This window comes from Drosophila willistoni, assembly GCF_018902025.1.
Source record: "Drosophila willistoni isolate 14030-0811.24 chromosome XR unlocalized genomic scaffold, UCI_dwil_1.1 Seg143, whole genome shotgun sequence".
Classification (NCBI taxonomy): domain Eukaryota; kingdom Metazoa; phylum Arthropoda; class Insecta; order Diptera; family Drosophilidae; genus Drosophila; species Drosophila willistoni.
The window spans coordinates 1,786,217-1,809,054 of record NW_025814056.1 but is presented as its reverse complement, the minus strand read 5'-3'; the positions used below and the strand labels follow the sequence as shown (position 1 = coordinate 1,809,054).

Sequence of the window (22,838 nt, the reverse complement as noted above, 5' to 3'; positions counted from 1 at the left end):
CGTCGTCTTCGTTTCGATTTTAGGTTTAATTTTGGCCGCTTGAAAACCTTGGAATTTTGAACGAGACTTTCATTTAGCACATCTTGGTGTATCCTTCCACTTTGGTTTTGGCTTCATAATTTGGTTGCGCTAATCTATCTTCATATCGATTCCGTTCAAGTTCACTTCGTTCATCCAGTTCATCGACCTTAGCAGCGGCCTAAAACCATTCTTTTTTCTTTTTTAAATTTCTAACTGCTTTACCAACATACTTCAGGCTTTTGCATGCTTCTGATTTTTTTGGGAGTCGGACATCTTGTGAGTGGAAAAGACCGTCGTCTTCGTTTCGATTTTAGGTTTAATTTTGGCCGCTTGAAAACCTTGGAATTTTGAACGAGACTTTCATTTAGCACATCTTGGTGTATCCTTCCACTTTGGTTTTGGCTTCATAATTTGGTTGCGCTAATCTATCTTCATATCGATTCCGTTCAAGTTCACTTCGTTCATCCAGTTCATCGACCTTAGCAGCGGCCTAAAACCATTCTTTTTTCTTTTTTAAATTTCTAACTGCTTTACCAACATACTTCAGGCTTTTGCATGGTTCTGATTTTTTTGGGAGTCGGACATCTTGTGAGTGGAAAAGACCGTCGTCTTCGTTTCGATTTTAGGTTTAATTTTGGCCGCTTGAAAACCTTGGAATTTTGAACGAGACTTTCATTTAGCACATCTTGGTGTATCCTTCCACTTTGGTTTTGGCTTCATAATTTGGTTGCGCTAATCTATCTTCATATCGATTCCGTTCAAGTTCACTTCGTTCATCCAGTTCATCGACCTTAGCAGCGGCCTAAAACCATTCTTTTTTCTTTTTTAAATTTCTAACTGCTTTACCAACATACTTCAGGCTTTTGCATGCTTCTGATTTTTTTGGGAGTCGGACATCTTGTGAGTGGAAAAGACCGTCGTCTTCGTTTCGATTTTAGGTTTAATTTTGGCCGCTTGAAAACCTTGGAATTTTGAACGAGACTTTCATTTAGCACATCTTGGTGTATCCTTCCACTTTGGTTTTGGCTTCATAATTTGGTTGCGCTAATCTATCTTCATATCGATTCCGTTCAAGTTCACTTCGTTCATCCAGTTCATCGACCTTAGCAGCGGCCTAAAACCATTCTTTTTTAAATTTCTAACTGCTTTACCAAAATACTTCAGGCTTTTGCATGGTTCTGATTTTTTTGGGAGTCGGACATCTTGTGAGTGGAAAAGACCGTCGTCTTCGTTTCGATTTTAGGTTTAATTTTGGCCGCTTGAAAACCTTGGAATTTTGAACGAGCCTTTCAATTAGCACATCTTGGTGTATCCTTCCACTTTGGTTTTGACTTCATAATTTGGTTGCGCTAATCTATCTTCATATCGATTCCGTTCAAGTTCACTTCGTTCATCCAGTTCATCGACCTTAGCAGCGGCCTAAAACCATTCTTTTTTCTTTTTTAAATTTCTAACTGCTTTACCAAAATACTTCAGGCTTTTGCATGCTTCTGATTTTTTTGGAAGTCGGACATCTTGTGAGTGGAAAAGACCGTCGTCTTCGTTTCGATTTTAGGTTTAATTTTGGCCGCTTGAAAACCTTGGAATTTTGAACGAGACTTTCATTTAGCACATCTTGGTGTATCCTTCCACTTTGGTTTTGGCTTCATAATTTGGTTGCGCTAATCTATCTTCATATCGATTCCGTTCAAGTTCACTTCGTTCATCCAGTTCATCGACCTTAGCAGCGGCCTAAAACCATTCTTTTTTCTTTTTTAAATTTCTAACTGCTTTACCAACATACTTCAGGCTTTTGCATGCTTCTTATTTTTTTGGGAGTCGGACATCTTGTGAGTGGGAGTAACTTACGGGAAACGTGGCTAAAAGGCTCTAGCAGCATTACTTTCAGATTAGGGGAAAAGACCGTCGTCTTGGTTTCGATCTTAAGTTTAACTTTGGCCGCTTGAAAACCTTGGAATTTTGAACGAGCCTTTCATTTAGCACATCTTGGTGTATCCTTCCACTTTGGTTTTGGCTTCATAATTTGGTTGCGCTAATCTATCTTCATATCGATTCCGTTCAAGTTCACTTCGTTCATCCAGTTCATCGACCTTAGCAGCGGCCTAAAACCATTCTTTTTTCTTTTTTAAATTTCTAACTGCTTTACCAACATACTTCAGGCTTTTGCATGCTTCTGATTTTTTTGGGAGTCGGACATCTTGTGAGTGGAAAATACCGTCGTCTTCGTTTCGATTTTAGGTTTAATTTTGGCCGCTTGAAAACCTTGGAATTTTGAACGAGACTTTCATTTAGCACATCTTGGTGTATCCTTCCACTTTGGTTTTGGCTTCATAATTTGGTTGCGCTAATCTATCTTCATATCGATTCCGTTCAAGTTCACTTCGTTCATCCAGTTCATCGACCTTAGCAGCGGCCTAAAACCATTCTTTTTTCTTTTTTAAATTTCTAACTGCTTTACCAACATACTTCAGGCTTTTGCATGCTTCTGATTTTTTTGGGAGTCGGACATCTTGTGAGTGGAAAATACCGTCGTCTTCGTTTCGATTTTAGGTTTAATTTTGGCCGCTTGAAAACCTTGGAATTTTGAACGAGACTTTCATTTAGCACATCTTGGTGTATCCTTCCACTTTGGTTTTGGCTTCATAATTTGGTTGCGCTAATCTATCTTCATATCGATTCCGTTCAAGTTCACTTCGTTCATCCAGTTCATCGACCTTAGCAGCGGCCTAAAACCATTCTTTTTTCTTTTTTAAATTTCTAACTGCTTTACCAACATACTTCAGGCTTTTGCATGCTTCTTATTTTTTTGGGAGTCGGACATCTTGTGAGTGGGAGTAACTTACGGGAAACGTGGCTAAAAGGCTCTAGCAGCATTACTTTCAGATTAGGGGAAAAGACCGTCGTCTTGGTTTCGATCTTAAGTTTAACTTTGGCCGCTTGAAAACCTTGGAATTTTGAACGAGCCTTTCATTTAGCACATCTTGGTGTATCCTTCCACTTTGGTTTTGGCTTCATAATTTGGTTGCGCTAATCTATCTTCATATCGATTCCGTTCAAGTTCACTTCGTTCATCCAGTTCATCGACCTTAGCAGCGGCCTAAAACCATTCTTTTTTCTTTTTTAAATTTCTAACTGCTTTACCAACATACTTCAGGCTTTTGCATGCTTCTGATTTTTTTGGGAGTCGGACATCTTGTGAGTGGAAAATACCGTCGTCTTCGTTTCGATTTTAGGTTTAATTTTGGCCGCTTGAAAACCTTGGAATTTTGAACGAGACTTTCATTTAGCACATCTTGGTGTATCCTTCCACTTTGGTTTTGGCTTCATAATTTGGTTGCGCTAATCTATCTTCATATCGATTCCGTTCAAGTTCACTTCGTTCATCCAGTTCATCGACCTTAGCAGCGGCCTAAAACCATTCTTTTTTCTTTTTTAAATTTCTAACTGCTTTACCAACATACTTCAGGCTTTTGCATGCTTCTGATTTTTTTGGGAGTCGGACATCTTGTGAGTGGAAAAGACCGTCGTCTTCGTTTCGATTTTAGGTTTAATTTTGGCCGCTTGAAAACCTTGGAATTTTGAACGAGACTTTCATTTAGCACATCTTGGTGTATCCTTCCACTTTGGTTTTGGCTTCATAATTTGGTTGCGCTAATCTATCTTCATATCGATTCCGTTCAAGTTCACTTCGTTCATCCAGTTCATCGACCTTAGCAGCGGCCTAAAACCATTCTTTTTTAAATTTCTAACTGCTTTACCAAAATACTTCAGGCTTTTGCATGGTTCTGATTTTTTTGGGAGTCGGACATCTTGTGAGTGGAAAAGACCGTCGTCTTCGTTTCGATTTTAGGTTTAATTTTGGCCGCTTGAAAACCTTGGAATTTTGAACGAGCCTTTCAATTAGCACATCTTGGTGTATCCTTCCACTTTGGTTTTGACTTCATAATTTGGTTGCGCTAATCTATCTTCATATCGATTCCGTTCAAGTTCACTTCGTTCATCCAGTTCATCGACCTTAGCAGCGGCCTAAAACCATTCTTTTTTCTTTTTTAAATTTCTAACTGCTTTACCAAAATACTTCAGGCTTTTGCATGCTTCTGATTTTTTTGGAAGTCGGACATCTTGTGAGTGGAAAAGACCGTCGTCTTCGTTTCGATTTTAGGTTTAATTTTGGCCGCTTGAAAACCTTGGAATTTTGAACGAGCCTTTCAATTAGCACATCTTGGTGTATCCTTCCACTTTGGTTTTGACTTCATAATTTGGTTGCGCTAATCTATCTTCATATCGATTCCGTTCAAGTACACTTCGTTCATCCAGTTCATCGACCTTAGCAGCGGCCTAAAACCATTCTTTTTTAAATTTCTAACTGCTTTACCAAAATACTTCAGGCTTTTGCATGGTTCTGATTTTGTTGGGAGTCGGACATCTTGTGAGTGGAAAAGACCGTCGTCTTCGTTTCGATTTTAGGTTTAATTTTGGCCGCTTGAAAACCTTGGAATTTTGAACGAGCCTTTCAATTAGCACATCTTGGTGTATCCTTCCACTTTGGTTTTGACTTCATAATTTGGTTGCGCTAATCTATCTTCATATCGATTCCGTTCAAGTTCACTTCGTTCATCCAGTTCATCGACCTTAGCAGCGGCCTAAAACCATTCTTTTTTCTTTTTTAAATTTCTAACTGCTTTACCAACATACTTCAGGCTTTTGCATGCTTCTGATTTTTTTGGGAGTCGGACATCTTGTGAGTGGGAGTAACTTACGGGAAACGTGGCCAAAAGGCTCTAGCACCATTACTTTCGGATTAGGGGAAAATACCGTCGTCATCGGGATTTCTTGAGCTGACACGAATTTGATATAACATGTTGTCTGACATTAACTTTGTATTTGTGGTCACGTGGATTAGATAGGAAGCATGTCGAAAAAATGATAGGAAAACTAATGTGCGTATCTGACTTAGAGATGCAGAAATAATTGCTATAGCGATTGTCGTGTCCCAATGAGTGTCATTTTCCAGCAAATTCAGCTCTTCACATGCTGCACGAAATGTGGGGCACAATATTCCATTAACAGTTCGTAGTGATTCAAGTGATGTTGGGCCACGAACATTTATCAGTAACATTAAAACAACAGTGGACTTTTTTAAAATTGATGACTGTTAGCTCCCATACAAACGACAAAGTCACAAACAGGGACTTTTCTCAATAACTTCGTTATAGGAACGATTGGTGAAAAACAGAGACTTTTATGAATAACTTCGTCACTTTTGACGCTATTTTAGTATATCTGTTAATGACTGTGCCGAATTTGATCGGCTAACTATATCATATAGCTCCCATAGGAACGATCGGTCGAAAACAGTGACCTTGATCATTATCTTATTTATTTCCTATGATAAGAATGTAGGCCGTTCCTTCGCAAACATTGGACTTTTTAGATAAAACGTTTTTCCACTTTGACGGCTATAGGTAAGGAAAGAGTAACAAAAATCTTGCAAGGGTATACAAACTTTGACGCGGTCGAAGTTAGCCCCGGCCCTCTGGTTTTTTATTAAGACCTCCAAATTCTTGGCGAATTGTAAAAAACGCAATATCCACAAGTCAATATAAAGTTTTGTTCATGGAATTTTGAGAATTGGCCAATAAATTGCCTAGGTTGGGGAATATTGCGTTTTATTTTGATTTCTTTAAACTATTTGTCAATTTTCAAAGTATTTGCAATCTTAATACCTACAATATGATGCGCATTGTCAATAACAATTCTTTTTTGCCCGAACCGTCATCATAAAGTTTCTTATCAGTTCTTTGACAGCTAAACAAATGTGATAGATTACAATTTGATAGGAAAAACAAAAATAACCACATTTGACGCAATTAGAAATTCGTTTTTATTATTTCTTTGTATGTTTTTACGTTTACAATATATATAACCTCTAAAAGCCCCTGCTAGAGATCCCTTTGAATTTATCCTGTGCCTGCCGCAATGTTGTTCCCTTTGTCTCTGGTAGACAAAAGATTCCAGCTATGAAACCAATAAGATACAGTACACCGATAATGTAGAAATAGTTTGTGCCTCCAGTGAAGCTCCAAGTACAAGCTCCGATTATGAGAAACACAAGCATTTCCACAATAAAAGTAAATGCAATAAAATGCTGTTTAACGCCCAATGGATAACCCTCCGTTAGATATGGTGAGGTGGCCGTAAAGGCAACACCTGCGAAAAACTGGAAAACTAGCATCATGGTGCGTATGCCAGAGAATGGCCACGATAACTGGCTAGCCATGCCAAAGGATATACCACCGCATACGAGCAGTCCGATAAGAATCGGCTTCTTGCGGCCCACTGATTCCATACAGAAAGTGGTTATAAAGTTGCCAAACCAACGACAGAGGCCAAAGCCAACGTACCATCCTAGACTTGAGGAGTGGAAGTTGGCTATGTTGGCGACTATCATTGCATATGTTATGTAAGAGGCCAGAGACATGGCATTCAAGGCTCGTAGGAAGCATAAACGCAAAAATGCTGGTATGGCTCGCACGATACTTTGGCCCACAGTGAGATCCTTATTTTGGGCCAAATAACGTTTGTGCTCTGCCAATTGTTCGTAGGTCTCATTAGTCACTGTATAGGGTCTCTGCAAGCGACGCAATATATCAATTGCCTTTTGCTCCTCACCATTGGCCAATTCTATCACTGGTGACTCAATGCACAGAAGGGCACCAAAAATTATGCCAAGAATTCCATAAACGGCACTTAGAACTCCCTTCATATTATCGGGCGTGAAGCTATTATTATAATAGGAACTACTAGACCAAGAACAAGTATATATAACTTGCACCATATAGCCAGTTATAAAGCATAATTGATCAACGGTGGCAGCGTTCAGTCCACGCATATAGAAAACTGTAACTTCACCCACCAAGGCGATAAAGGGAGCAAATACCAATCCATTCGCAATGCCATCGAGATAAAGACCCGCCGTTATGGCATCTTCATTGTAAGTTGTAGCAGCAACCACAATGCCAGCAATGGTAACTAACACAGCACTGAATAGCTAGAAAAAACAAAAATAACAAAAATTAGATTTCACTTAAACCTTGTGTTAATATAGCACCAAACTTGTGTCGTGTGTCTTTCCAAAGGATCATAAAGACTTTCATTTTGAAAATATATGATATCCATGTATCCCTGTATATTCAACTCTCTTTTGTCGCTTGAGAGTCTATAAACTAAATTTTCTTATCGTTTTACCTGGACCTTCTGTTGTTTCTTTGTCCCTCACTTTAACCAATGTCCTTTAGTCAATTGTGTGCGCGTGTTTTTACTGCTTCTATTTGTTCCGCAGTGTGTCCTTATTTCTGTCTCTCACTTAGTTGATTTTTTGTTGTGTTTCAATTTTAAATTGTTTCAATTCAATTTTATTATGCCTCACTCAGATGATCTTACCCCTTGCCTCATTAGAATAAAGTTGATTACTTACCCCCACAATTTTTTTGGGCACCTTATTGGCAAGAAATGCACTGATAACTGCTCCAATTATTGCTCCAATGAACCAAGCAATTCGAATATGAGTTGAACTATAAGCTGAACGAAAACCGCTGCTCCAGGCAATGTTCATGCCGCCAGAGATGAAGATGAGAGCAGCTAATTTTATTGAGATAAAATATGTATACAGTAAGGTCGTAATAATTGTTGATTTGCCAGGATCACGTCGCGATTGATAAGGGGCGATATGATTAGCGAGAAGCCTATCTAATATCCCAGCGATTGTGACGGGTGGCAACAAGGGGGTATGTATACACAGTTATCTATCTATAACAGATGACTAACTAAAATGCTGTTGTGGGACTTACCAACGCTAGCGGAGTTTGATTGTGGTTTATTTTTTTGATTACGGCTATACCAGCCACCGGCGGGAACCACCAAAACAGCTTCGGGATGGGGTTGTGGTTGTTGAAAATTTGGAGGTGGTTGAGGTGGTGCATAGGCTTGTGGTGGATATCCTGCTGCTGGCGGATAGCCTTGTCCTGGTGGTGGTTGCGGAGGATAACCGTACTGTGGTGGTGGTGGTGCATATCCTTCATATTGCGGAGGAGGATATACCATGGGTTGTGGTGGTGGAGCCGATGTGAAACCATATGATGGCGGCTGAGGCGGCATTTGCTTGTCGTTCATCATATTTTCGATTTACTATGATTATTTTTGTTATTAGCTGCACAACCGTTTCGTTTCGTATTTAGCACAAAACTGGATGTGGGTCTGCTTTGACTTGATGACCACCTCAATTTTTGAATCGAAAGAGTTAGCTTGCTTATCTACACACACTTTTTGTGATAATGAAAGACTAGACAAACGTTGGCCATGTGTGTGTTTATGTGTGGCCAATCGGCATGTTAAGGGCCTTTATTTATTATTATTATTATACATTTTGTTTGCTCATGTGACGCAACTATCCCGTTACATCTGATTTATTTCAAATGGCAACAGTTTGAGGAGGATTGTGATTCCCCGCCCTCTCATTATTTTCCTGCAACTATTGTTATTCCTAGATAATGATTAATCTTCCAAAGGTCAACAAAAAAAAAAAAAAAAAAACAAACATAAAGAAAAACAAATCAAATCAAAAAAAAAAAAATAGAGAATGATTCAGATTATAAAAATATATTTATATAGTTTATCTGGGGGCTTTTTCTTAAAAATCTTTATTGAACCATCTGCGCATTTTTTCTTGTGCCTCTGTCAGAGTAGTTAGGCGTGTCTCGGGCAATGAGAAGATGCCCAATAGAAATAAAATCATCGATAGACCACCCATGGCGTAAAAATATGTTGCTATGCCTGTTAGTGTCGGTGTATAACTGCAAAAGATAAGTCTTGTCAGCAGCTCCATCACATACACCAAGGCAATAAAATATGGTTTAATCGACAAAGGAAAGGCTTCTGTCATATAGACAGCTGAAGCAGTGTTTGCCATGCCAGTGAAAAATTGAAAGCTAAATAGCATGGCCAAGGCCGAGATCATATGGGGCATTCTCTCGAACAATGTGGCAAAGGCCACAGCAAATGCCCCGGCGGCAAAGGTTCCAAATAGTGTTGGTTTCTTGCGACCCGTTGTGTCCATCAATGGGACAACACATAGGCAACCGCTCCAGCGTAAAATGCCCAGCATCATATAGGGCCAACACTGACGAATATGCGGCGATGTGCGTGCAATTGTCTCGGTTAGGGCTGTCCAGAAGACCAGTGTCATGCCCAGGGCACTGAGGCAACGTTGCACCAATAGTTTTAGCAATGGCGGCAAGCCCCTTTGAATGCAACCCTCGCATAATTTTAATTCCCGATTGGCGGCCACATAACGTTTATGTTCGTCCAGCTGTAGAAACGTTTCACTTGTCACCATGTAGGGTCTCTGCAGATGGCGCAAAGCGGCCACTGCCCTCTGTTCGTTGCTTCGAAGTAATAGATAGACCGGTGACTCCACACACAAGGTGGCTGCCAAGGCTAAAGCAATCACACCATAGACTATGCTTAGAACACCATGAACCTGATCGGCCACAATGGTAACATTCCAGTCGATATGCCAAATGGATGTATAGAGTAACTGCATCATTATGCCCGTATTGCAGCTCAATTGATCCACACTGGAGGACAATAGACCCCGCATACTATCGACAGATATCTCACCAACTGTACTGAGAGCAGGCACAAAGACAAGACCATTGGCCAGGCCATCGAGATAGCGGGCGGCAATAATAACGCTTGAACGTTCGGGCCAGGCCAAAAAGAGTACGCCACAGGCCAAGACCAGGCAGGAGCCAATGATCTTAAAAAGAGAAAGAGAATAGAGTTATTTTCGTGATGATCTCTTTCTCTCTCATTCTACTCACATAAATTGGCTGTTGGGGTATCCGATGTGTTAGCAAGGCTCCAAGTATGGCACCAATTGTGGCCGCTGCATACCAACTAATCTGCATATGAACTGTCATCAACAATTGATCCCGATGACCTGAGTGTATGGCAAAACCGGCACCCCATGCCTGGCTCATGCCTCCCGATATCATTACAAATGAAGCTGATCCCAAGGCATTCCATTGCGGTTGATTCTTACGTCCACGGCTAAGCCACGAATTGTGCTCATCCTCGGGCTCATCCTGGCCAAAAGAATCGGCACACGATGAGCTCGATGTTGCCGTTGCAAACTTATTTACTCTCATTGCATGCAGTTTAGCAATAAGGTGCCGCCGGCCAACACTCATCTATTTATAATATATCTCCAACTATAGGCCATAGTATTATCACATCCAAATTGCTTATCATATCCCGGGCTTGGGCCATAAAAACCAACGGGCCAATGCTCCTGCCATAACCAACTCTAGCTTCCCCTGGCACACAAAATCCACCAACACTAAGCACCAAAAATCAATATACCAAATTAAGAGTTTTAATTAATACGATTCTTTGTGGAGCAATAAATTAGCATTAATATGCAAATCAAATTTATCCAAAAAAAAAAAAACAAAAAATTTTGCGTGGTTTATGACCAAATGGCATGGGAAAACGAGAGAGAGAGAGAGAAAGCGAGTTAGACAGGGGCAGAGGGAAAAAAGGGGAACAGTAGCATTACTGATAAACTTCCACATGATTATAGCTACATAAAATCGAGGGCCGATCAATAAAACTACTTTTTGTCATATATTTTTTTGTTAGCTCTTTTGCTAATAAAATCTTATTATCGTAATTTAGAAAAACTTAAACGTTTTATTTTGAAATGAAAATGTAAATCTTTATCTGTAAAAACCGATGTGCTTTAAAGAACTTAAACGTCCGACTCTGAATAATCAGTTGTTATTGCCAAAATTTAAAATTTCCGGAAGCTATGTAAGCTAAAAGCTAAAATCTTAAAGAAATATGCTAAAAACAATAAACTAAACCCGAACACAGTATATAAATATGAATTTTATTTATTAATAGGTATAATAATACAGATGATAAATAAGCAACTTTAATGCAATTTAAAATAAGTTAGATTTAAATTTATTAATACTTCTAAAGTTTCTCAAGTGTTTCCGTTCTGAAATATGGCTAGAAGTTGCCTTAAATACGCTAAAATGGCAACACTGTGCTTGTGGAGATGACAGTATTTTGGACAAAGTTGTTTTCGTTTAATCGATTAATTCATAAATTAATAACGAGCTTAGGCCCGATTTCTCGTTTAGGATTAACGATGGATGTAAAATAGTGATTTCCATCATCTCTTAACAGCTGATTTTACAGCTGTTATAGGCAGACCATGATGAAATATCATAAGGTATTCCCGTCGGCAAGAGACATACACTTAACGTATGCTTGCAATAAGTGCGAGTGAAAGGAATAGTATTCCGAGTGTCTATTGAGGGTGAGCGAGACAGCGATGTGAGTGAGCGAACGTGCACTATAGTGAAGTGTACACTTCGGTAAGCTTCGGCTTTCGACGAGACCACCTTATGTTATTTCATCATGATTCGACCAATGACGTTGGCTGCGGAGCCAATTTATTTTGCCTGTAATTTGTGTTCTATTAAAATTTCGGAACCGGTAAAGGTAAATATTTACTTACGTTACTCGGGCCCAAAACGCGCTTAAACTACATAAATTTGGTATCAAACGAAAGAGAAAAATTCCACGAAAAATACCTCAAAATGCCTTGGCGATTTATTATGTAGTTTTTGTGCAATTAACAAAAGAAAAATCATGTTTTTAGCGGAAATGTAGCAAAAAGTAGCAGTTTCCGGCTAAAAGAAGCTGTCAAATTTTGAGATAGCGTTGCCAGATGCCAAATGTCGGATACTCGAATACGCGCGCTTTTTGAAACTTTTGTTCGCACTATTCTCAACAATAGAAAATATTGTTGAGTTTACAATATTTCTAGAATTTAAAGAACAATTATAGTTTTAAATACAATATTCGGCTACCAAAACAGCCGAATATTCTTAAATATTATAATTCAGAGTAAAATATTTGGCTGCCAGGGCTGTCAAACAACGCGCCAAATAAAAAATAGCGCTTGCCAACACTGAAATCTAGCTGTAGCCGATTTTTTCACTTTTCAGCACTGAAATATCGAGTAGCTTAAGTAAATATTTACCTCGATTGTTTTTATTTATCGATTGTTATCAATCGAAGCATTGTCCATATCTAATAGTACACATGGTTCGGAATTATGTGACGCTTTAACAGTTGCTTTTTGGCCCTCGAGATGAGGGCAACAGCAGCTCCGATCTTTGGCTTTATCTTTTACTTCTCTTATATACCATTTTAAACGAATTACCCGGTAATAAAAGTTAAAGAGCAAACGAAGACTTCGTTTTTAAATTTAAGTTATTGTTGCCACCAATAAAAGTTATGACCAACAATCAACTAACTTTAATTTACAAAACAATGTCTTGTTAATTCTAAATAACCCTTACCCAAACGTTTAATCGAAGGGCCAAGTGATCTTACCTTCAAACTCTGAGGCAACATTAATCACGCACTAGCTTTTGGTCACTTATATTTACTGGGAGCATTGCCAGAGCCTACGTTAATAATAATTCTAATATTTTTTTTATGCTGAGAGCAATTAAAAAAAAAGTTTATAAATACCATTGCATCTGGTTCCCGCTTACTCTGAAGTCTGCCCCGTGAATTTCGATTTTCGGAAACTCCGTCTCCGGGAAAAACGACGCTTTTGGCCATCCGTAAACTTACTGGGAGCGTAGCTAGGCCTAGCAAGATGCTTTCAAACATTTTCAGTCCAGTTTTGAATGAGGATTATTGAAAAGTCTTCTTTCATGTGAAATTCATACAATTATTACAGCCAATTCCGCTATGTGTTAATATAGAAAATTTTTTTCTTCACATCTATGCAATTTTGATTGGTAATGGAAACGTCTGTTTTGATATCAATTTACGAAATTAATGTTGAAAGTTAGAATAGAATTGACGTGGAATGTGCATCTGAAATATGAAGTAAATAATATGTTGCTTCTATATTGAGCAATATGATTTATCACCTTGGCTTTGGAATTATCCAACTTTGCCAACTCTCGGGCAGCAATCAATCCTTGACGTGGTTCATCCTTCATCTTGGTCGAACTTCCCCGCTGACGCAGGGCACATCCGATCATTGGGACCACGGTGCGCATCAAGATCGGCATAAATCTCCGAAGTGGAGCAGAAGCCATTGTGTAGATAGAAAATTTGGTTGTTTTTGTTTTTAATGTAATCCAAAGGATCTTAATAATTTCACTAACAAAAAAATATCTCTAAAAAATAAAATACATTTTGTAGTCAATTGGACAGTAGGGAAATTTTTGGGTGTGCACGAATTGAAACTATAAAATATACTGAGCAGGTAGCGTGTAGCTCCAGTGGGTCGAATGAGAACTTCAAGCAACGGTTGCATAGATTAAAAAAAATTTGGTAATTTTCGTGAATTTTCAACTTTTTTGACGTTAATCAAAACTGGGAATTAGCCTATTTGAGGCGAAGCCCTTTGCCGTAATTCTGATGGCGCCCAAGGGCACTTTTTCTTTTATTTAAACTTTATATAAAATGATTCAATAGTTTCTTGGCAGATCATTTGCTTCTTATTCATCTTTAATATATTTAAATTCAATTGTACTACAGCGTTGAAATTCATTGTAGACATATATATATATATATAAGTGACTAGAAACCCTGCCACGCTTCGCTTCGCTTAGCGCAACCAAGTTATGAAGCCGAAGCCAAAGTGGAAGGATGCACCAAGATGTGCTAAATGGAAGCCTCGTCCAAAATTCCAAGGTTTTCAAGCGGCCAAAATAAAACCTAAGATCGAAACGAAGACGACGGTCTTTTCCACTCACAAGATGTCCGACTCCCAAAAAAAAAAGCATGCAAAAGCCTGATGTCTGTTGGTAAAGAAGATAGAAATTTAATAAAGAAAAAAGAATGGCTTTAGGCCGCTGCTATGGTCGATGAAGTGGAAATTATACATATATACATCTATAATGAATTTCTCCGCTGTAGTACAATTGAATTTAAATACATTAAAGATGAACAAGAAGCAAATGATCTGCCAAGAAACTATTGAATCATTTTATATAAAGTTTAAATAAAAGAAAAAGTGCCCTTGGGCGCCATCAGAATTACGGCAAAGGGCTTCGCCTCAAATAGGCTAATTCCCAGTTTTGATTAACGTCAAAAAAGTTGAAAATTCACGAAAATTACCAAATTTTTTTTAATCTATGCAACCGTTGCTTGAAGTTCTCATTCGACCCACTGGAGCTACACGCTACCTGCTCAGTATATTTTATAGTTTCAATTCGTGCACACCCAAAAATTTCCCTACTGTCCAATTGACTACAAAATGTATTTTATTTTTTAGAGATATTTTTTTGTTAGTGAAATTATTAAGATCCTTTGGATTACATTAAAAACAAAAACAACCAAATTTTCTATCTACACAATGGCTTCTGCTCCACTTCGGGGATTTATGCCGATCTTGATACGCACCGTGGTCCCAAATTTCGGACGTGCCCTGCGCCAGCGGGGAAGTTCGACCAAGATGAAGGATGAACCACGTCAAGGATTGATTGCTGCCCGAGAGTTGGCAAAGTTGGATAATTCCAAAGCCAAGGTGATAAATCATATTGCTCAATATAGAAGCAACATATTATTTACTTCATATTTTAAATGCACATTCCACATCAATTCTATTCTAACTTTCAACATTAATTTCGTAAATTGATATCAAAACAGACGTTTCCATTACCAATCAAAATTGCATAGATGTAAAGAAAAAAATTTTCTATATTAACATATCGCGGAATTGGCTGTAATAATTGTATGAATTTCACATGAAAGAAGACTTTTTAAGAATCCTCATTCAAAACTGGACTGAAAATGTTTCAAAGCATCTTTTCCATAAACTTATCTTCTATATATAAAAATTAATTGCTGTTCATTAGTCTCGCTAAAACTCGAGAACGGCTGACCCGATTTATCTTAGCTTGGTCTTGAATTATTCGTGGAGGTCTAGGGAAGGTTTAAAAGGTGAAAAAAATTCGAATAATTGCCGAGAAAATCCTCAAAACAGCCAATTTCTTTTCCCTATACAAACGTTTTCTAACAGTCAATTTAAATTCAACTGTTGTTTTAATGCCATTGTGATGCTCTGTAATATACAATGTGAAAACTAAACGAAAAATTGGTCTTTCTTTATGATTGCACCTTCGACTACAGCTTGCATCGATTAGTTTGTGGCATTGTGGCTCATTGAAGTTTGCTGGTAAAACGACTGGTTTGTGCCGCCTTAGTGGTAAAGTAAAATTGTTATTATTGGTCCCGCCAACAGAGCCATTGTGTTTCCTGCTTTATGGCGAAACACTAGAAATATGACATTTTCTAGCGAACACTTAAAAATACAATGTCTGCTTCCAAGTGACTTCATTTGGTGCTATGGACAAGGAATGTCCGCATTGTCATGCTCTGAAATTCTAGTCACTTATCTATATATATAAAATTCTCGAGTGTGTGGTGTTTGTTACCAAACTACTCCGAAACGGCTCGACCGATTCTCACGAAATTTTTTATGCAGATCGTGTAGGACTGAGAATCGGCCAACATCTATTTTTTATACCCAAATGTATATATATGTATAAGTTCGGATATAAATTGTAATTTTTTATCGACTCTCAAAGCTGAAAATCTACATACTAATCCAAAAATTAAATCTAAGTAGTCCATGGCCAATGAAATGTCAAATTTCCGGTCACTTGGAAAATTCAAACACAAAGTATTTTAGTACAACACAAGCATTCCAACCATTCGGACCTAAAAAAAAAAAAACAAAAGTCGAAAACACAAAATTTAGTTTTAAGGATAATGTGAAAATTTTCTAAAACTCCGAAAAACTAAAAAAAATTTTTAAAATTCCCAAAAATTAAAAAAAATAGTAAAAAATCAAAAACCTAAAAAAAAATCTCTGCAACATCAATCGACGCTGCTCAACTTCAAGGAACGGTCTATTCTCTTTATAGCAAGTTTCTTCATATCGATTTTCATTATCCAACCCAAAAATGTTAATCTGCTCAACTTCGAGGAACGGTCTATTCTCTTTATAGCAAGTTTCTTCATATCTATTCTCATTATCCAACCCAAAAATGTTGATCCTGTAAGTAAATAAAGATTCGAAAAGTAAGCCAAACCTAATTGAATCTACGCCCACAGCACAAAGAATTGTTAGGACAAAACACACATACGATCTATTTTGACTTGACAGTAAATTATATTTTGATACTAACTCATTTGATCCTTATTTTTCTTTTAACTATTGACTTTATTCTTACAATAAGAAGCTGAGGGAATATCATATCATCGTCGCAACCGAACTCGCTGCGCTAATTATTGATCAAGAAAATACTACACGTTATACACCAATCAGTTTTCCAACTTGATTTATTACAACAATGCCACGAACACGCAGGGGGGCTAATTTGAGTCGTCAAACAAACAGATCTAGAGGCATGCAAGATAGAAGAGCAATAAGATCAGATGCAGAAAGGCAACAAAGTAATGCAGATGTCCGTGTAAGAATGGCGCAGTTACGTGCATCACAATTACAAGAGATACGAGATGAGCGAAACCAACAAAGACAATTGGAACGAAGAGAAGCGCGCAGATTCGTAGCCAACAGACGTAGAGGGATTGACCAACATCAACAAGTACTTCGAGCATTTACATCACATTCATTTCTTCGACTAGCATTTCAGTATGAGCCTGATGTTGAATATTACGCTGGAGTTTTATATTTTTCTGCCGTTCAAATTTCGTGTCTTCGCTTTTATCCAGGTGAATGGTTGCTGCCCTGGCTAAATTGAGATTTTATGACGTGTATCCCAACCTGAACAGCATAGTTTTCAATGATTTTTTTTTGACATGTGTTTGGAAAACTTAATTATTTCTGTTTTTTAAATTTTTACTCTCTGTATGTTTTTATGATCATTATAATAAAATACTTTTATATTTCTATCTATATTATTATTGTTTTGTATTATTATATTATGTTCATCAAAGCATAAATTAGTTCAGCTGAAAGGTAACACGAAATTCTTTGACTGTTAGGCGTTACGAAGTTCGCCGGGTTTGCTAGTATATATATATATCTATAATGAATTTCTCCGCTGTAGTACGATTGAATTTAAATATATTAAAGATCAATAAGAAGCAAATGATCTGCCAAGAAACTATTGAATCATTTTATATAAAGTTTAAATAAAAGAAAAAGTGCCCTTGGGCGCCATCAGAATTACGGCAATTACGGAATTGAAAATTCACGAAAATTACCAAATTTTTTTTAATCTATGCAACCGTTGCTTGAAGTTCTCATTCGACCCACTGGAGCTACACGCTACCTGCTCAGTATATTTTATAGTTTCAATTCGTGCACACCCAAAAATTTCTCTACTGTCCAATTGACTACAAAATTTATTTTATTTTTTAGAGATATTTTTTTGTTAGTGAAATTATTAAGATCCTTTGGATTACATTAAAAACAAAAACAACCAAATTATCTATCTACGCAATGGTTTCTGCTCCACTTCGGAGATTTATGCCGATCTTGATGCGCACCGTGGACCCAATGATCGGATGTGCCCTGCGCCAGCGGGGAAGTTCGACCAAGATGAAGGATGAACCACGTCAAGGATTGATTGCTGCCCGAGAGTTGGCAAAGTTGGATAATTCCAAAGCCAAGGTGATAAATCATATTGCTCAATATAGAAGCAACATATTATTTACTTCATATTTCAGATGCACATTCCACGTCAATTCTATTCTAACTTTCAACATTAATTTCGTAAATTGATATCAAAACAGACGTTTCCATTACCAATCAAAATTGCATAGATGTGAAGAAAAAAATTTTCTATATTAACACATAGCGGAATTGGCTGTAATAATTGTATGAATTTCACATGAAAGAAGACTTTTCAATAATCCTCATTCAAAACTGGACTGAAAATGTTTGAAAGCATCTTGCTAGGCCTAGCTACGCTCCCAGTAAGTTAACGGATGGCCAAAAGCGTCGTTTTTCCCGGAGACGGAGTTTCCGAAAATCGAAATTCACGGGGCAGACTTCAGAGTAAGCGGGAACCAGATGCAATGGTATTTATAAACTTTTTTTTTAATTGCTCCCAGCATAAAAAAAAATATTAGAATTATTATTAACGTAGGCTCTGGCAATGCTCCCAGTAAATATAAGTGACCAAAAGCTAGTGCGTGATTAATGTTGCCTCAGAGTTTGAAGGTAAGATCACGTGGCCCTTCGATTAAACGTTTGGGTAAGGGTTATTTAGAATTAACAAGACATTGTTTTGTAAATTAAAGTTAGTTGATTGTTGGTCATAACTTTCATTGGTGGCAACCGTAACTTAAATTTAAAATCGGAGTCCTTATTCGCTCTTCAACTTTTATTACCGGGTAATTCGTTTAAAATGGTATATAAGAGAAGTAAAAGATAAAGCCAAAAATTGTCGGAGCTGCTGTTGCCCTCATCTCGAGAGCCAAAAAGCAACTGTTAAAGCGTCACATAATTCCGAACCATGTGTACTATTAGATATGGACAATGCTTCGATTGATAACAATCGATAAATAAAAACAATCGAGGTAAATATTTACTTAAGCTACTCGATATTTCAGTGCTGAAAAGTGAAAAAATCGGCTACAGCTAGATTTCAGTGTTGGCAAGCGCTATTTTTTATTTGGCGCGTTGTTTGACAGCCCTGGCAGCCAAATATTTTACTCTGAATTATAATATTTAAGAATATTCGGCTGTTTTGGTAGCCGAATATTGTATTTAAAACTATAATTGTTCTTTAAATTCTAGAAATATTGTAAACTCAACAATATTTTCTATTGTTGAGAATAGTGCGAACAAAAGTTTCAAAAAGCGCGCGTATTCGAGTATCCGACATTTGGCATCTGGCAACGCTATCTCAAAATTTGACAGCTTCTTTTAGCCGGAAACTGCTACTTTTTCCTACATTTCCGCTAAAAACATGATTTTTCTTTTGTTAATTGCACAAAAACTACATAATAAATCGCCAAGGCATTTTGAGGTATTTTTCGTGGAATTTTTCTCTTTCGTTTGATACCAAATTTATGTAGTTTAAGCGCGTTTTGGGCCCGAGTAACGTAAGTAAATATTTACCTTTACCGGTTCCGAAATTTTAATAGAACACAAATTACAGGCAAAATAAATTGGCTCCGCAGCCAACGTCATTGGTCGAATCATGATGAAATAACATAAGGTGGTCTCGTCGAAAGCCGAAGCTTACCGAAGTGTACACTTCACTATAGTGCACGTTCGCTCACTCACATCGCTGTCTCGCTCACCCTCAATAGACACTCGGAATACTATTCCTTTCACTCGCACTTATTGCAAGCATACGTTAAGTGTATGTCTCTTGCCGACGGGACCACCTTATGTTATTTCATCATGAGGCAGACTGGTTGTAAAGTGCATCGAGACAAATAAAAATTTATAATTTCCGATACGTTTATCTGGTGGGCCGTTCCCCAAGTTATGTATGTATGTCTATGGATATGTACATATGTCTTATAAGCATCCCTTCAGTAGCATTTCAACTAAATTGAAATTGAATTAATACATATATTATATGTATTTACAAATATAAGTATGTAACTATATATATGTATATACATACATATATGAACCCATTAGCAATATTTTCTACAATGAAATAAAAGACAATTGAATGTGTAAACAATTCAGATAATTTGTTGTTTTCGAACGTAAAGCAAATACATATGTACATGCAGTTTTATGTTCGAAAGTTCAACGCCGTCGAAAATATCATACAAAATTGATTTTTAATAAATTAAAACTAACCCGTTGCAAAATTTATTCAAATTTTGTTTCTGTGTTTTTTTGCCATTCATTGTTAACATTTTCGCTGTGAATGGCACATGTTTTCCAGTGAATGACAAATTTTTAATGTTGCATTCGCAAAATATCGATAATAAGGCCAATCGAGCCGCCTGAGATAGGAACGTCTCTTTTAGATGGTAAAATTTCGGCACGGCAAAACCTTCTGTACCAGTGGGAATCGGGCTTTAATTAGGCATCAAAGAGTAAAGTCGATATATATTTCATTCATTTCTCTTTGACGGTATAAATGAATTAATAATTGGGCAACGCTAAATACAAATGATCCAATCAAACGTACATATGTATTTAGGTATACAAAAAGGTCGTTCGAACTTCAAAATAGATTCAGTGCCGGATTAAACCAGCCAGGGGCCTCTAGCAATCAAAGAACGAAAATATAAGTTTTCGGGGTTTTAATGCAAATTTAAAGATATGTAAGTTTTCAATCTACCCATTTTTATACCACATAGTGATATACGAAAAATAGTTGCAGGAGTTTAAGTATCCCTATGAAATTTACTAAAGTGATAGTTTAAATAGAAATAAAACATAAGATCCCAAAATTTCAATTCGATCGGACGAATAGAATGCAAGTTACAGTCAATATAAATCGGTTCTGCTCTAACGCTGCCGGCAGCGCTGCCAGCAGCCTACTACTTCATTGGTCGGAACACCTATACAGCGTACACACACACAGACGCAACGCTACATAACGCTGTGTATGCGTGCCGAATGCTGACGTACATACATATATGTACATATATGCACGCACACATACAATGTGATTTGCAAAGAGTATGGGAGAAGAAGAAAAAAAATTGCGATTGTAGCGAATGAGGGAACTTCGAAGGTTTTGTTGTTGTATTGATGAATTGATTTACAGAAAATAATTTTGAGCATGTAAAAATATATTTGCCAAGGACTACAAGACTTCGGCATAGCGCAAGTTAGCTTCTTTGATATTTTAGATTTTATTTTACCAAATTTTTAGTAAAAGGCAAGACGCATAAACTGAATAATTATTGAAAACATAAATTTTAGAATTTTTGTGCGAACCGATTTACTGAAAAACAAGTTGTTTAAAATGTATGTAGCTTTATCTTAATCAATTTAGCACTTGGGGGCTTAAGTTGAAAAGTGTGAAAATCTCTCGTGTTTAAAAGACAAATCGCAACCTATTTTTTTTTTTTTTTTTTGCTGTTGTAAATGGCACAAATGAGTGAGAGGTAGTAAAATGGAGTCTGCTATCAGGCAGAGGGCATCCATTTCGGTTAATGGGCAAACTAAACGAAATTTTGCTTAGTGGCAACAAATGGCGGCGGGCTCAGGTTCAGGCCCGAGACCGAGGCGATTTTTCGTATCAGTTTGTCGCCGTCTGCAACTGCATTGCGGCAACATATTAACTCGCTTTACAGATTAAACTGAGGATGTGTGTGTGTGACGCCCACTTTTGGTGTTGGTGCCGCCGCCATTGAGTAACATTGGCAATTGCAATGCATTTGTCGGCTTGTTTATGGGCTGCATTAGTCGTCGCGACGGCCAAAAGAGTTGAATTCGAGCTGGTGCGTATGCCCAAAATAACACACACACACACAGAGAGAGAGAGAGAGACAAAGCCAGAGGATATGTTTGCTTGCCTGTGTGTGAAATAAAGAAAGTGGAAAATGGCGCAGAAACTTTTATCGCCCAGGTATCTTGTTTCCATTCCTACTCTTGTTTCTCTTTCATATATACATATGTATGTATGTATTTCTCACACTCACTCTCAGGCGATTTCCTGTGCACGGAAGGATAGACAAACGCTGGTCGGCATTGAAGTTTTCAACCAACTTGCAACCAAGTTGGCGATAATGTTTGACTATGTGCGCACATGCCATGCCTACTATCTGGCGCCCTCCCCTCTATGCCCCCTTACTATGTTCCTTTCCTTGCTGGTCTCCTGTTTTCCGCCTTCTGCTTGGCTAACATTTGGCTGGCGTTAAAATAAATTTAATTTTATCGCTACATAAATACGATGAAGTTTAAGGAGGATTCTTTGTTTCTTTTTTTTTGGTTTTGGAGTTTTGTATGCCCGCCTTTGGGCATTCAAGCAGGCTGGCTGGCAGCTTTCAAGTTGCTGCCAAGTGACACTTCCGGTTTTTGGCATTTCTTTACTTTTATTTACTAACACTGCCAGCTGCAGGCCATAAATACTATCACCGAGGTTGTTTTGTGAATAAATTCTACAGCATAAATTCATATTCTCTCTCTCTCAATCTTATAATTTTAATGGTTTTTTAATAATAATTAGGTAGATCATGAATGAAGCTGAATGATAGAAACCAAGGAAAAGAAAATTCTAACCTTTTTGGCTTGTTGAACGAGGCAAAATGGCAGCAGACAACAGCCAACAGAATCATCATTCAAATGCGCAACATTTTTATGGCCACTCAAGCGAAAATATGTATAAATAAATGTTATATTGATCTGTTGCCATTTTATGAGCACACAAAAATGGGCAATTTTCCATTTTTCTCTCGATTTTGTTTCTCCCCTTACCCATTTTTCTCGCACATTTCTCAAAGATTTACGAGCTTTGGCCAAAAGGAAAAAAAAATTGTATATGCATGTACATATGTATGTATCTAAATATGTATGTGTATGTGTATCATCATAAACTTGGCAGCAAAAGCGACGACCAAAACGACAACGATTCTACTTTTCCTTTAATTTTGGTCTGTCAATAAAAAATGTAAAGAGACAGAGAGAGAGAGAGAGGGAAAAACGAGTCTATTTGTATGTGCGTGTGTGTGTATGCGTGTGTGGCATGTTGTTGGTCTTAAAGTGGCACATATGTGGCAGGAAAATTGCGGTTGCCTCATTATAAAGCTTG

At 37.6% G+C, this 22,838-nt stretch overlaps 3 protein-coding genes and 1 long non-coding RNA gene across 4 annotated transcripts in view; 2 read left to right on the top strand and 2 right to left on the bottom strand.

Annotated features, from left to right (window-relative positions):
- Positions 1-5,881: 5,881 nt before the first annotated feature.
- LOC6646519 lies at positions 5,882-8,242 on the bottom strand. Its single transcript, XM_002069056.4, has 3 exons — positions 7,872-8,242; positions 7,499-7,662; positions 5,882-7,072 (listed from the first exon to the last, which is right to left on the bottom strand). Exons 1-3 carry the CDS (start codon positions 8,194-8,196, stop codon positions 5,951-5,953), a joined length of 1,611 nt encoding a protein of 536 aa, XP_002069092.2. The 5' UTR covers positions 8,197-8,242; the 3' UTR covers positions 5,882-5,950.
- Positions 8,243-8,706: 464 nt separating this feature from the next.
- Positions 8,707-13,217, bottom strand: LOC6646518. The gene is made up of 3 exons (XM_002069055.3): positions 13,047-13,217; positions 9,903-10,271; positions 8,707-9,838 (listed from the first exon to the last, which is right to left on the bottom strand). Exons 1-3 carry the CDS (start codon positions 13,215-13,217, stop codon positions 8,711-8,713), a joined length of 1,668 nt encoding a protein of 555 aa, XP_002069091.3. The 3' UTR covers positions 8,707-8,710.
- A 2,740-nt stretch (positions 13,218-15,957) lies between these two features.
- On the top strand, positions 15,958-16,571 carry LOC124460645. Its single transcript, XR_006954660.1, has 2 exons — positions 15,958-16,189; positions 16,246-16,571. It is a non-coding gene; the product is annotated as an uncharacterized LOC124460645 (long non-coding RNA).
- A 1,028-nt stretch (positions 16,572-17,599) lies between these two features.
- The window catches only part of LOC26529044 (mucin-2), a 41,316-nt gene continuing 36,077 nt past the window's right edge, over positions 17,600-22,838 (top strand). Inside the window, exon 1 of the mRNA XM_047011896.1 lies at positions 17,600-17,770. Coding sequence (XP_046867852.1) covers positions 17,600-17,770 — 171 coding nt within the window. The remainder of the gene's footprint in view (positions 17,771-22,838) is intronic.

Excerpts from the sequence above, each read along its gene's own strand:
- LOC6646519 (XM_002069056.4), bottom strand. The coding sequence starts at position 8,196 with ATGATGAACGACAAGCAAATGCCGCCTCAGCCGCCATCATATGGTTTC. Across the intron at positions 7,663-7,871 it reads ATCAAACTCCGCTAGCGTTG|CTGCTCTCATCTTCATCTCT; the intron begins GTAAGTCCCACA and ends CAATAAAATTAG. Across the intron at positions 7,073-7,498 it reads TGCCCAAAAAAATTGTGGGG|CTATTCAGTGCTGTGTTAGT; the intron begins GTAAGTAATCAA and ends TGTTTTTTCTAG.
- LOC6646518 (XM_002069055.3), bottom strand. The coding sequence starts at position 13,217 with ATGGCTTCTGCTCCACTTCGGAGATTTATGCCGATCTTGATGCGCACC. Across the intron at positions 10,272-13,046 it reads TGGATAATTCCAAAGCCAAG|ATGAGTGTTGGCCGGCGGCA; the intron begins GTGATAAATCAT and ends TATTATAAATAG. Across the intron at positions 9,839-9,902 it reads TACCCCAACAGCCAATTTAT|ATCATTGGCTCCTGCCTGGT; the intron begins GTGAGTAGAATG and ends TCTCTTTTTAAG.